The sequence below is a fragment of the Clupea harengus genome, chromosome 14 (genome assembly GCF_900700415.2).
Source record: "Clupea harengus chromosome 14, Ch_v2.0.2, whole genome shotgun sequence".
In the NCBI taxonomy this organism is placed as follows: Eukaryota; Metazoa; Chordata; class Actinopteri; order Clupeiformes; family Clupeidae; genus Clupea; species Clupea harengus.
The window spans coordinates 25,733,692-25,748,993 of record NC_045165.1 but is presented as its reverse complement, the minus strand read 5'-3'; the positions used below and the strand labels follow the sequence as shown (position 1 = coordinate 25,748,993).

The window sequence follows — 15,302 nt, the reverse complement described above, 5'->3', positions numbered from 1 at the left end:
CGAAATAATCCGTAACAGACAGTTTTCTGTATCAAAGCAATGACTAAACAGCCTAACCCTGCTAAAACCTTTCACATTTCCTATTGCACCAAGTACATCTTTCCCATGCAAGTTAACACAGACGTCTTCACTACATTTTAGGTTTTTTTTTTTTAAACAAAATTCTGAAACTATTGAAACACTGACATAATGAATTTCAATAATTACAAAGATGCAGTCGTCATGACAGCGAAATATCTCATAAAATCATATACAGTTTGGATTTTATACAGGTTCTTTGACAACAACATCACACAACCCTAGCAAAACACATTTTCATCATTATTCATATCTATGTTTAGTTCTTTGTTTTAACATTCAAAATAAAGTCAAACTGTTGGTGGGTAATACAATAGATTAATATAACCAATCAATAAATGAAGAATTAAATAAATAAACCAGGGAACATCCTTTAACACAACAATTAAACGACCCAGTTACAGTCGTGCAATTTAGCAGGACAACAGAGTGTTTTAACTACTGTTTCAATCAGAGGACAACCACCACTGAGTAAAGAGCTCATTCATTTTTGTGCTAATATCTCCAAATGGAACAGCAGAACACATTCTGTTCTGGGTTCCATTTACATACAAAAAGGGGTCATCTTTTGTACATGTATTCTTTAAAGATAAAATTACATTTCTTCCCAGTTTAACTGACCAACAATAAAATAAAAACTTGAAACGTCCATGTATTACATCGAAGTTTTGATTTTAGCACATATTTCCCCTGAACAACATGATAATTACCGTTGCAAGTTCATCATTACAGGAAAAGGTTATTTCATGATGAACAGAATTGCTGAAATAAAAAATGAAAATAATTTTGTAGAAATATTATCCATGTCATACATTTAACAAAGTTTATGAATTCAAGGACGAAACATGAAAATGGCATGACAAAGGATTTATCAATGACTGTCTCAGGGAAGAGTAGTAGTAATTCCTTTAATTCCTAGGTTAACTTAATTATGGTCCACAAAATAATAATCAATTTAAAGAAACAACATTGTCTGAACATGACAAGTCATGAGTCAAAATTTGTTATGAAGGAGAGGGAGCATCACCCTATGGCAAGTCTGACTCTAGGAATGACAAGATAGGGGAGGAGGAAAGGCAGGGAGGGTAAGGAGAGGAGAGAGGAGGAGCGGAGAGGAGAGGAGAACAGATGAGAAGAATGAAATGAGGATGCCATAGAGAAGTAGTGTCTCCTGACCAATGCTCATAGAGATCTGTGGAAGCCCATGAGTCTCTCTGTTCCGCTGAAGAGGACAGAAACACATACTCTTCCATGAGGTAACGAACACTATTTTTCACAGTACAAAAATAATACTTGTGATTGCACTTTTAATTGTATCATATAGCCCTTGCTTGACCATAGCATGATCCGTATAGCTATGTATTTCATTAGTGTAACTAATTATCAACCAAAGGCAAAAGTGCTTTCGGATAAGAAAGTCTTAACTTCTAAGTAAGTCTCACATGGGAGTTACATTAGGAACCCTTTCTAAAAGTGTGTTTAATAATGATGATACCTTCATACTTATAGTAGCTATTGATATAAAAATAGATACTTGAGGAACAGCACTGCAAGATTGACAGCCCTCCTTGTTGATATGAACAACCAAGTAAGGAGTAGTCTAAGAGTGAGCGTGACCGGCGCGAGTGGGGAGGACGAGGTAAAGGTTTGACCAAATCCCTGGTCAAATAATGAGGTTTGGTGAGAAAGGTCCTGGAGGGCGGACAAAGCTCTAGGGCACCAGAGCAGTGACATTTCTGAACTATTCTGACAATAATGGATGACGCACAGTTTACAGTTTGAAAACTGCCTCACGTCAACAAGCACCACCTCTCATACCAAGGTCACAGCAAAGATGATATCAAAATGCCATTGTTCTGTCAAAAATATATTGCACTGAGTAAAATATCACTTTATCGCATTCAGTATTTGTAGTATATTACATATTGTACAGCAGGTGAGAATGTGCATTATTGGATTAGAAATGAAGGATAGTTGAATGGATAGTTCTCCCTGACAGCTGAAATCATTGCGCTGCTCAGAGTACAGCAGGATGATGTCCCCCTCCTTCTCAGATAGCATCAAACTTAAAACAGAAAGCAAAGACACGGCACGGCATTCCTCAAAGGTACACTCCAGAGATGTAGTGCACAACAGAAGCAAAGGACCCAGGATGACATGACATTGTGCATTATGCAGTGTATTCTGTCATGAGGTTAGCATTTATCTGAGATTTGTATGGTTTCTATCTATCTAAAGATACCACATTGGTATGGTCCCAAAACAGGAACCAAAAGGGCTTTTCTTTTTTTTAGATGGCTTTGGTATTTAAGGGGCAGGTTTGGTGCTGTACCAGAACCAGCTTATGTGACACAATGGTGCGATAAGGAAAAGCTCTAGCTATGTGCTTAATAATTCACCAACAAAAAAACAGTGATGCAAATTCCAAAATAAACAGTCATAGATGTAACATGCAAATATAGAATTAACAATCCAGTGTGCAAAAATACTTCCTGCACCATTCAAACAAAAAAACTTGGACATTTTGGCGGCGTTCTTTATGTAACCACATCAGTGCTGAGGTGAACAGTTTGAGAAACAGAGCAATGCAATCATATATGTTGTTTCATCTGTAGATGGGCATTCCTGAACATGTGATTTGAGATGATTCTCAAATAAGAGCCACAGACTTAAGAGTCCTGCATTCTCTGACTCAGACGAACACTGTGCAGTGTCTACTATAACTCATGATATACTGCCGCCTGGGACCTCAGAGTTCACTTCTAAAATCAGGTCCACCCACACAACGTACTGAAATATGGACATCAGAGATGAACTGACAAATACGTAAATAATAACTACACGATGTGGTACGTGTGCATTGGTCTTACATGTTTAGTTTGAATTCTGTTGCTGAGTAAGTTCTGTTGCCTTCCTCATCTTGACTGATTAACAGAGCCAGAAAACTGTGAGAAAGCCTCTGTCACATGAGACTGCATTGGCAATCAAGTAAAATAGATTTCTGAGCAGGAAATAATTGATTGCATAGTTTTGGAGTAGTGGTTTTGCATCAAGGCGATAAAATACACACGTTGTGATGATTTGAACACATTTATGTAATGTCTGATGAATCAACAGTTATCTGCATTGAACTATTTCTCACCAAAATAAAACTTTCTGTTGTAATACATTCCCTTTTGGGCATACAGTTATTTAGCCTAGCAACTTTAAGACTTTTCTTTGTCATCATTTGTACATCTTCTTTACTGATTGTTTATGATATCTGATAAAATCTTGCGGACATCCACTACAGATTTGGTCTACAACAAAAGTAATATGGCGGAAATAACATAGCCAAACAGGTTGGTTAAAAACCAAACACATTCAGTTCTCTTCAGACATCCCATGCTAACCTTACACGTTGTCTGAGGACAGATATGAAGTCTAGTCCACCCGTCATGCATATTATACAGCTTTCTTCACATCATACACTGCTTTTACCCAGCTATGTTTTGTGCTTACCCAACCAAACGCAGTTGAATGGTTGGGTGATGGAGAACTTAAATAACCAAGCGTTAGCTTAAGTGAGAAAAGAAAGAATACAGATATAAGTGTGTTTTAAAACCCATCCCCAATAAGAGCTGGAGTTACAGTAAAGGGGTTAGGGTTAGAGTTAGGATTGGGGTCATTAAGCCCACGGCAGAAGTATATATGTACATTTCAATTTTTTTTTTTTATCAAAAAGCAATCTTTCACCAGACAAAAATATACACACAAATGAAACACAATTTAAAAATTTACATTGACAGGTACAGGTATTCCAACCCCTATGTACGAGCTGTATTTGTTCTCAGAGTGTTCATCTATATAGATCCAACTAGAGTAAGGCTTCACAGGAACTTATCCTACGGCTAATACTAATTTTGAAAAAAAAAAGAGGTTTGACTTTTAGCACCTTGACAATGTTGTTCCCAAATGTTTAGGAATAGAGTAATACTGGACATCCAATAAACAGGCATACAATAAAAATAGGCAAAGAACTTTACATGTGGAACAAGAGTTGCAGAGCAGGAGTGACAATGTAACCTACAGGAAGTTCACAGGATTTGTGAGTGCTTCTAAGGGAAACATAAGCAGGGACTAGTAGAATGTGTTTCCAGACTAGACCAATGTTCAGGAAATCTGTCAATTAGACCTTATTTTACAATTCTACAGTTCTATAACTAGGCCTCATGTAGAAGACGGAGGGAAGAGAAGAGGAGTGGAGAGAGGTGGAGAGGAGAGGCAAGGTGACTTGAGGTGTTCATCAAGTGTGAAGATAACGTTGAGCCTCAGAAGTTGGACGCTAACAGCACCAGGCGGATGTTTCACTGAGATGGCATCAAATTGCACAGCTCCATGGTAGCACGTTTGGGTGACCCAGTGAGCACCTTTGGGTGTAGGGTAGCTACATGGAGGACCTTACTTAACTGAGTGCATACACCTAGCACCGCTTCAGGTAAAGGTTTCCAACCCCCAACGACATGGGGAGCACATTAATACAGTACATGGAAAACAAATTATAGAAAAATATTAAAAAAACTATAAAAAGTTGAACTCATTTCAACCATGGCACAATATACATTTGGCAAACTTAAGGAAAAATAAACTTACTAAAAGTACATCTTGATTCATAAACACAGAAATAGAACACAGTGATAACCTCTCATGGTTTTTCAAAAAACAAAAGACAGATGTGACAGCATTTTACTAGATGGAAAGACAAAGCAGAGATGAATATTTCTATGCTGCTGGTTGATGTCCAGTATTGCTTTATCTTTCCACTTTAGCTCTAGCTATCACCCATATACTCAGAGGACAGTCACAAAATGCTAAAACAGCAATACTGGAATGTACTGTTTATCAACAACTCCTTCTCATGTTAGTACGCCACGCCTTAGTAATGTACAGCAGATTGGTTGTCTTTTTGCCTGTAACTGCATTGGCACATCAAAAATACTGGCATTGTTGTTGGCTGAACTGGTTGCCGTGGCGGTCAGAAGCACCGACATAAGGGAAGGCACCACGGAGATGATTCTAACGGGATGAACGAGGACACGAAAGGCAATGTCTGGAGTGTTTCAGAGTTACTGTTAAGATCACTACAGCACAGACCTTTCAGTGATCTACAAAACTAGCTGGTCACAGCCATTCACTCACTGATCTGTTCTTCACAGTAACAATCCATCATTAACACAAACTATCCTTTCTGAAAATGAGGGATTCTATTTTCAGTATAGAATTAAATCAATAATGACCAAGACAACTATGTGTTTCAAAAAGAAAATGTGGAATAGTGCTAAGCACCACTACAGCGCAAAACAAAAAGAATTACTTCCTGGATTTCTCCATGCAGTTGTTCTGTGGTAAGATTGCATTTTCCACTGGGAAGCTAAACCTCACTCTCTATCTATGTGTCTTTAATGTGTGAGACAATATTGGACCAACCCAAACTGTCAGCAGTTGTCAACATTAGCATCTCTCTGTCTGAATGTAATAACATTGTCATTGTTGTTGTGCGTTGTTTACAGTGGGAGTAGTGCGGAAGTTTCTGATGAAGGCAAACCAGTCACAGTGTGGTAGCACCCGGGATGGGACTCCCGTTGGTTGGCGTACAGTACAGGACATGAGACTCACCATGGGCCCGTACAGGGTAGCACACCGGGCAGCCAACTATACAAACTTTTTTTTTTTTTTTGGTGCAGGTCACTGACGATAAATATATATATTTAAACATCTTTACAATGGGAGATTCACCTATCTGTACCCGTGGAAACAAAACACACAGGCACAGCACTCACAACAGAGCGAAAACAGGACCAAGAGAGGTGACAATCACAGGCCAGTTGTGGCTCAGATTGTGATGATGAAGATTGAATCGAGAGATGTGGGGGATTTCTCTTTTTCGGGTACACACATGACCAGACTGGACCACCTATTGTCACCTCCACCTAGACCGTCGTCATTACACCACACTTATAGGACACGTCAGAAGAAACATCAAAATGAGTCCACATGACAAAGAACCTTTTAAGGTAGGAATCTGTGCGTCAGAATACACCTGTACCACAGACTGCTGTGGGGGAGGGGCTAGCAGCAACTAGGAATGAGGCGGAGCGGTGCAGAGCCAGCCTGTGAGGTCGAGGGTACGAATCCCTCCCGTCTCCTCAGTAGTTGGCCCACACGTCCTCCTGCCTCACCTAGCAAGAAACCCCTCGCCCCAGATGATGGAAACAGCGTGGAATCTGCTTATGGTGACATTAGCAGTCACAAAGGCTCACAAGCTGTGTGGAACCTGCTCATGGTGACATTAGCAGGCACAAAGGCTCACAAGCTGTGTGGAACCTGCTCATGGTGACATTAGCAGGCACAAAGGCTCACAAGCTGGCTGTCCCTCACCTGCCACTCCCTCTGCTAGTTCAAGATTCTGCTTGAGTCAGGTTTCTAATCAACACTGTAAGTGTAATTTGTAAGTGTAATTTCTCTCTTTTAAGGTTTGAGAAGAAAAATAGGATTCCGGTACGACACACTGCCAGAAACAGCAAGGCATGCACTTGCATAGCTTGCGCTGCGTTAAAAACTTAAAAACGTACTTTACTAAGATCCAGAGAGGTGAGCCCAATGCTACACTGAGACCTCTCAAATACACTAAAGGGGGCAGCAGGTGAACACAGAACTGCCTTTTAAACACTGATCATCCTCGGCATCTGAGATCCGCGGTGGAATATAGCACCAGTTGATTCAGCTGAGGTACTGTAATGAAACCTTGCAGTTCGATCAGATATCCCACACACTTGGTGACAGAGGCCAAATGCACTTTTTCAAAAGTGAACAGGTGCATGTGTAACAGCGGTGTCAACCAACAGGTTAGGTTTTGGCGTGTTGGTGGATACTACCAGTGGCAGTGAGCCCTGCGTGCCAGGAGGTTGGAAGCTCCTCGGAGCAGACTGGGAGGGCAGAGCACAGTAGCCGCCTGTGACTCTGCTAGTGATTCTGTGTGCGCTTCAGGTATATTCAGGCAAAGATACACATCTACCATCACCTCCATTTTAAGTCCTGTTTGAAATATTCATACCATTTTGAAATGAAAATAAAAAAGTACAGCAAACAGTGATGAGCTTTTTTTTTCTCTAGACAGCTGTGCATGTCAGAGTTCCCTTGAGAACCCATGACATGCGTTTGCACCTTATGACTTTATTACTTTAAAACGAGCCCATTTTCATAAGTAGAACAGAATAATGACAAAGATGGAACAGAACACATGGAAAAGACTGGGAATGATGGAGAGGACATGGTCCCTGTAGATCAGAATGTCAGATATGGTCTTCGTTGAATGCTGAGCGAATTCTCTGCGGAATGTTAAACAGGGGCCCAAAATGTGCTTTTTCTTGGTTTAGTTGCTTTCCAATTAATGTCTGTTGTTGCTCTCAGAGAGATAGAAAGAAAGCCCTTTGGTAAGCAAGAAAAAAAAGTTTGGATATGGACCAAAATCGCCTTCGTCACAACTTTGATGTGCCATTGGTTAAACATTGTGCTTTCTGTCAAAGACCCTGCATTTATGTATGTATTATGTATTACATACATTTAAAAAACAAAAAAACATGTAATTATTGATGTAGTTTCTCGATACAATTAAGTTGTTTTTATGTATTTTGTTCCACCTGATCTCTATGATACTATAATTAAAACATGGTTAGATTAAGAGCTTTGGCACAAACCTTCTACACTGTGAGAGAGATCTGATAAGTTTAGGCATACAGTGCTATCATCATGGCTTAGGGCCAGGATTTTCTAAAGCCCACATCTACGGTGCTGAGATACATTGAAAAATAAACTGGAGATGGTCAGTTGTGCCATATATTGTTATCAGTGATCTCCATTTAACTCCAGAATGATATACTCTTGGAAACAGGAGGGGTTATTAAGGCAAGCAGAGATAACGCCAGTGTGATTTGTCAAAGAGGGGGGGATTTGGTGAGTCCTCAGTACAGGCTTCTTCCTGTAGAGGGCAGTATTGACTTCACGGAACAGCAGGCATCCTGCAAATTTGTGCTTTCACTGAGAAAAAAATCTACCTCCATACAGTTTCTTGGCATTCTAGGGCGAACATTTGATTTTGATATCTAATGTTTTTATGGATCAATTGATTGTAGGTTACGTTGTGCTGGGAGTCCACTCAGTTAACACAAAGTAATGAAGGTGTGTACAGGCAGACCTTATGTGCTGCCTCCATCATTCCCACTGAGTGAGCTTTATCTGGTTGTAAACATCCAAGATCACAGACACAAAACCAATAAGGAACACGTACAAAATTCTTCCACCAATCAGGTGAACACATACAACCCTTCCTCCAATCAGGTGAGCACATACAATTCCTTCACCAATCAGAGGAGCACGCACAGACCCTCCCCCAATCAGAGAAGCACATACAGATCCTCCCCCATGCAGGAAAAAACATACTGTATGACTGCAACCCCAGTGAGGGAGAGAGAGACCTAGCCGCCCCCGCCCCCCGATAGCAAACCACATATGTCTTCTTAAACAGAGATCTCAAAAACACAATAGACTTTACATATAGAAAATATTTACACTCACAGTTACCCACAGGGAGAATGAGAAAAAGCTTTCTGTGCAACACTTATGCAACATATTTTTCCCCTTTTTTTTATCTACACAAAGGAATCACATCGATTGAACTTGAATGACATGCCACCTTCTGTTTGGCACAAAAAATGAATACCCATAGAAAATATAATTGCTTGATAAAACAATTCAACGAAAATGACAGAGAGAGAAACAAACTGAGATTGGCAATTATAAACGTAGACAGAGGAAAGACAGAGAGAGAGATGGAGAGAGAGAGAGAGGGGTAAGAGGTGTCGGGGGGGGGGGGGGGGAGCGAGAGCGCCGGCCATCACAGGGAGGATTCGTACTGCAGGAGCTCGTACAGCAGCGGCCCGTCCCTGTACCTGATGCCAACAGCCGTGGGGGTGATGAACTGGAGGATGTTTATGGTCCTTCGCAGCCTGCGGTCCACAAAATGCGCATCCCAGGCAGGATAGCGCTTCCGGGGCATGTCGATCTTGATGAGCGGCCCCTCCATCCGGTAGTGGCGGCTGGAGCCCGAGGGCTGCTCGGGGGAGCGCACCTGGAACACGGGGAGGCAGGAGTCGGTCGCCACCTCGTCCTCGTCCAGCTGCATGTCGCCCCCCATGGAGCGCCGGCTGGGCGTGGCCTGGGACGGGGCCATGGGCTCGGCCTCGGGGGGCAGTGGCATGCCCCAGAGCAGCTGGGTGCAGCAGGAGCCATCCTCCAGGCGGACCCGCGGGCCCATGGGGTGCAGCGCGCCGTAGTAGAGGCCCATGAAGAAGACGCCCGAGGCGAAGCTCATGTAGACGCCGCACAGCACCGGCACGGCGTAGGAGTCCGTGGTGAGCGGGTCGCGGTACGCGTACCACAGGCAGGTGAGCACCGTGTTCTCCGCCAGCACCAGGAAGTAGTAGGCCACCATGCGGTAGCGAGTCCGGCCCTCCTTCACGTTGAACCAGCAGAAGATGTAGACGATGCCCACCACCATGTTGAAGAGCACCTCCTCCCATTTGGACATGCAGAAGTCGGTGCCGCCGTGCACCACCCAGAAGGCCATGGCGCACCAGTGCACCATCACGAAGATGCCGAAGTAGATGTGGAAGATGGAGGCGAACAGGGCGAAGGAGAGCACGCGGGACGAGATGGTGAACAGGCGCCAGAAGATGTGGACCAGCGCGCCGCGGTAGCTCATGCTCTTCTTGTCGTCGCGCGAGTCGCGCAGGAGCTTGTGGTAGGACGCCAGCACCCAGGCCAGAGACATCAGCGACGCCACGGAGGACACACCTACACAGTCAAGAAACACACGCACGCACGCACACACACACACACACACACACATATGCACACACACACACACACACACACACACACACACGCACGTGTGAGACAACAGAGAGCATAAAGATGGGAGATGGCTCAGAGACTCATTTATGGGATTCCTTGACAATTCATTTCATTATATTTAGCCATTTTTACATGATCATGAAGTCTAAGAACAGAGAACATAGACGCCATGATGAGGCTTGGACAGCAATTAACGGGGTAGGTGAACATTTCCTTTCATTATGTCCAGCCGTTCTCACAAAGAGTAATTGAGACTGAACTGAACCCAGACTGAACACAGCAGACTGGACGGGTCCTTACACTGCAGGGTCTCCGCGCGGTTCTTCTGGATCATGATGCTGAGCTGCAGCACCAGCTGGGGAGCACTCTCCAGGAAGGTCTCCAGCAGGCGCAGCATGTTGACGTCGGCATACTCGTACATCATGGCCCAGTAGAAGCGCCGCCGGTGCTCCTGCTGCCGACGGCTCATGATGCCCAGGTACATGGTGCGGATGTACCTGCGGATTGGGGGGGAAAACCCAGAGGTCAGAGGTCAAAAAGGTCAGGCCAAAGGTCTGTGGGCGTAGGCAGATCCCGACATTCACACAGAACAGAAAAAGCAACCGGAGAGAGATTGAAGATGTGTGTCTGCATTGAGAGTTGAACACAAGCAGGTGGGGACATGGTTAGGAAACACAGTGTGAACATGTGAAGCCCTTCAGACTGTAGCGTGCTGCAGATACACTCCAGCAGCACAAACCTTAATATCCCATAAGCCCAGGCTCATTATCGGTGATGACACCAGAATATGCATCATCTGATCTCGAGAGTCCCCATCATCACACATAGACAGCGGACCCATCCTGTTTCTCACCTCCCCCTCCTTCTCCTCCTCCTCCTCCTCCTCCTTCTCCTTCTCCAGCGGCCACAACTCAGCCCTGCTTAGTCTCAGCTCCCACACCCTGGCAGTCTAGTGTTGCACTTGAGAATGGCAGCAAGTCCCTTAGCATCACCAAGATCACAGCCACTGTGGTTAGAAATCTCACGAAAGACTACATTCACTCCTACCCACCCACAAAAACGTTTCTCTTGAAAACCTGCCTTTTTACTCAATATCTCAGATATACTCCTACTAAAAAAAAAAAAAAAAAAAACCTCCCACTCGATTATGTTCATTTTTGCTGTAAAACACCAACCACCATGACATTAAAAACGATGTTGTGTCTCAAAATCTTCTGGAAAACCACACCACAAGCAATACCAGCCCCTCACACTGGAAACTCACACCCCACTCCTGGCCCTGTGGCGGGGAGTAGAGGTGTTCCCCCGGAGGAGAGGTGTTCCTCTCCGGTTCCTCCACTCCCTAGAGCTGTACCCAGCTGCTGGAACCCACTCGAGAGCGGGGGGGGATCCACGGAGGCCATCTGTAAACCCTCCACCAGTAAGATGGAGCGCAAGCCTCCGGCACGGCAGCCCAGCAATGGAGGAGACGAGTGGGTCACGTCTGTGAATTATTTATGCGCTGGGAAAACAGCTCGAGCAGATGGAAGTGTGAGCGTACGAGACACACACATTATACACTCACCAGCACATTTGTCACGATGCACACGTGCCAATGGAATGTACAGCCGCACCAGTAATTACCGCCACATACACAAACGCATTCATTTGTACAAAATCCCACATGCTCAGGCTCAGCAGGCCTTATTTAAAGTGTTCCTCACAGTAAAGCCATATATGCACATATATATTATATTAAATGAGTGGAGATAATTCATTTTTTCTAATTGAACTTCTGAGACTTGTCTTGTATATTCTGAAAGGAAACATAAATTATACATCATATTTACTGGCCACAGAAACACAGCTGACAAAATGTTTACTACAAAGTGCCTATATCTTCACATCAAGAGTTAATCATTAATACTGAGTGAGTTAACAATATTCAAGGTTGGCTGAATAAGAACAGAGACTGCTGTTCTTTGTTAACTGCATTAGACCACAGGTAACACCAATAGGATCAGGCACCTCTTCAGTGTAACTTACTCATCGGAAAGGTTCAGTTGGCTGTAGTCTTGTTAGCTGAAACACCTTTAGCCAGCAACTTCAAGCACAGCTACAGTTAGCCACCATCAGCTGCAGGTCTGTCAGAGGCCTAACTTCAGTTAGCAGATAGATGTGCTACCCACTCTGCAGCATCAGAGGAACCGCTGGGAAGGAAGGCTAAGTCCCCAGCAGGAGACTTGGACTTCTTATCTTAATGAGAACAAGAAAGGAGCAGTTAATCAGGCAGTTCACACAGAGTTTTCAATCTCTGAGCCTTGGCGCCTCAACAGGGTGGCAAAATCTCCCGTTCAGAGGAGATTATGGTGTGACAGGAGCAGTGGCAAGTGTATGCCACATCTATTGTTAAGGCTGCATGGGCTAGATTAGAGAGTAGAGCCTGTAGCATCAAGAGCCAGCACAGGAGAGGAGTAAAAAGTCAACTACTAAATCTGTGTAATGTAGTCCCCCTGCTTTCATTCAATGATGGTAGCCTGAGCTGATGCAAACAAATGACTCTTTTCTGACTCAAGCGGTACTACAGATACGAGGCAGCAGTGTGTGTACGCTGAGGGGGCAGCAGTGTGTGTACGCTGAGGGGGCAGCAGCAGGCACGGGCCTCACCGTCAGATGCGGAGGAGAGCCTGAGTAACAGGACATGTGTTGAAGAGGAGGAGAGAGCGATGACAGCCACGACGAGGATGATGAAAATGATGATGAGCTGTTCTCACAATCAGGTGGGAGGGCGTCCAGAACAGCGTGCTACTGTCGCTCGCCTCTACTACCCCACTGTGTCTGGCCACCATTCAGTCTAGCGGATTTAGCAAGCCCACTAGAATAACCAGAGCCTTCCAACGCATGCGGCTGCAACGATGACTTACGGACACGTTTTCCATTCACAGCCCGCTGCTAAGGACATGACACAAGCATGAAGGACATCTGTGGTCATAATTACCCTTAACTCCTACAAAACATTTGCCACGCTTTCTTTTCGCTCTCTCTAAAAGAGGCCGTGAGCTTCCCTACATTCCACACACCAGCGACTGCGATGAGGAAGACATCTCCCCATCGCCAGCTATGTCATTCTAGCTAGGAACAAAGCCTGGGGCTCCTAAAGGCACTCTGTCACCATCCGATAACAATCACAGCTACATTTCTTCACAGCAGGATATGAGATGGAGGTTCTGGGCGACCGATAAAACTCAGCGCTTGTTGTTGTTTGTATTAGTAGATTCGATCAAAACATTCTAATTGCACTGAATACTCCTGCCTTTACCCCTGAAACCATTCACAGCTGTCCATATGAGATCTATTTGATTACAGCGGTAGGCTGTGCTGGCTATAATCAGATAATATGTGTTGTAACTCTGTGAGAATATATGGGGGGAAAAAACCAGACCAGATAAAAATCCAACAGGATTAGTCGTCTGTAAATAGAAAAAGATGTATGGTGGAGCTTTACCCAGTATGGTAGTTGTAAGGGATCTAAATTGAATTGAAGTTTCAACCAAAAAAAAGAGAACATGGAAAAGAAAAAAGAATATGGTGATGCAACTAGATGACAAGCTGTCATGCACCAACAGCTGTCAGGATGTCTTCTGAAGTGTTAACTGCATAGTGAAACATGCAGTGGCAGAAACACATAATGCACACCGGTTATGCACATAAACAGGCCTATCTATGAGATTTTCTTACGGTCTGTCTTACATATCTGTTTAATTAGTGATTCATTATAACTGAGCTCATTAGGCATAATTGAGCAATCACAATTTTTCTCCACAATTACAGAGACGCGAGAGCGTAATTAGCAGGTGATACAATGGCACTATTCTCTGGCTACAAAAACAGTAAATAATTTAATCATTTTGATTAATGCTGCCGGCACATTCAAACGGGACTGAGCCCACCCTTTTCATTTCGTCGCCATAACTGGCATAATTTCATCATCCATCATATGAGGAAGTGCTTTGGACGTGTTCCCCCGTACGGTCTGATGGTGAATGCAAACGTCTCCCGCGGGTTTCAAAGCCATCAAAGGTACAAGGCCTCTTTTGCATAATGCTGCTGACAGTTCAATATTTGTCAGGAAAATGTGTCAAAGAGAAGCCACAAAAGCCGCTCAACAGTGAGATGATGGACACGCGCCTAAGCGCACACACATCTCGCACTCGGCCCCAGCAGGCACGTGATGGACGCCCCCTCACTCGTATATATGCACACTTAACAGACATATGATGGACAGGTGAAAGGTAGAATGCACTCTGAAAATGATGAAGTCTACAGAATCAACATCCTGATTTCAAAAGTCCCACCAGAGGAACAAATGGCCATTTAAGAGAGCACTTCTCTCTGATCTCATGACAAAGGACTCCCTGTTCAATGTTCATAGTAACAGCAACCACACAAATGGCTTCACACATCTGAGTAAACAGGCCCACTTACTGGAGGCTCCCGCAGTGGTGAGGACACACCTCTGAAACGTAGGCGCAGAAGGATCTTAAGATGACTATAACTGTAAAATATCCCTGTTTGGTCTTGAATGGATCCTTATCATCCTGACAATATGTGGTCTAATCATAGTTTCATTGCAATCCAGAGTATCTGTGCATAGTTGTCTGTTTTGACTAAGAATAATTTGACTAAGAGTCTCACTTTAGTCTGATGCTAATCAGTGTCACTGACACCCCTGTCCTAGCCAGCTCCAGTATTTCACTCATCTCTTTATCTTTATCCAGTCACCCACTCATTCTGGTTTAAGTTTATTGTCTTTACTTTCAATGGATTCAGGTTTATGTGGTCGTTTAAGTACATTTGGTGTAATTGACATCCAGCCTGTTTATCCAATTGTTTTTTATTTACAGTTGTACATTAACCAACAGAATGCTGTAAGAATAGTGACAAACTGGAAGTCACCCAAACCCCCAGCAGATAAGTCTTGGGAGACTGATCTAATGTCATTCCTTAAGCTGGAAAAGATCAATTTCTCACTTAGAGGGTCGACTGGGAAATTCGACACTACATGGCAGCCTCTCCTCTCATATTTTGATAATGTAGCTACGACTCCTACTACTTAGAGATAAAGTACCAGTACCAGTTGTACTGTTGCATACAGATACTTTGTTTGATGTGATACATTGATAGAGAAAGGTGGACCAACTTGGAAAGGGAGTTTGGGTGGGTTTTAAAGTTTTGAATATGTTTTTTTTTTTATCAAAAAACATATTCAGCTATTTGATGTGATGTGTTTCAAT

The 15,302-nt window shown here is 43.6% G+C and overlaps 1 protein-coding gene across 1 annotated transcript in view; it reads right to left on the bottom strand.

Annotated features, from left to right (window-relative positions):
- Window positions 1-8,991: 8,991 nt before the first annotated feature.
- LOC105895740 (XK-related protein 6) overlaps window positions 8,992-15,302 on the bottom strand; it is a 31,966-nt gene continuing 25,655 nt past the window's right edge. The window contains exons 2-3 of the mRNA XM_012822418.3: window positions 10,330-10,526; window positions 8,992-9,969 (exon numbers count right to left, since the gene is read on the bottom strand). Of these exons, the coding sequence (XP_012677872.2) occupies window positions 9,011-9,969; window positions 10,330-10,526 (1,156 nt within the window). The 3' untranslated portion in view covers window positions 8,992-9,010. The remainder of the gene's footprint in view (window positions 9,970-10,329; window positions 10,527-15,302) is intronic.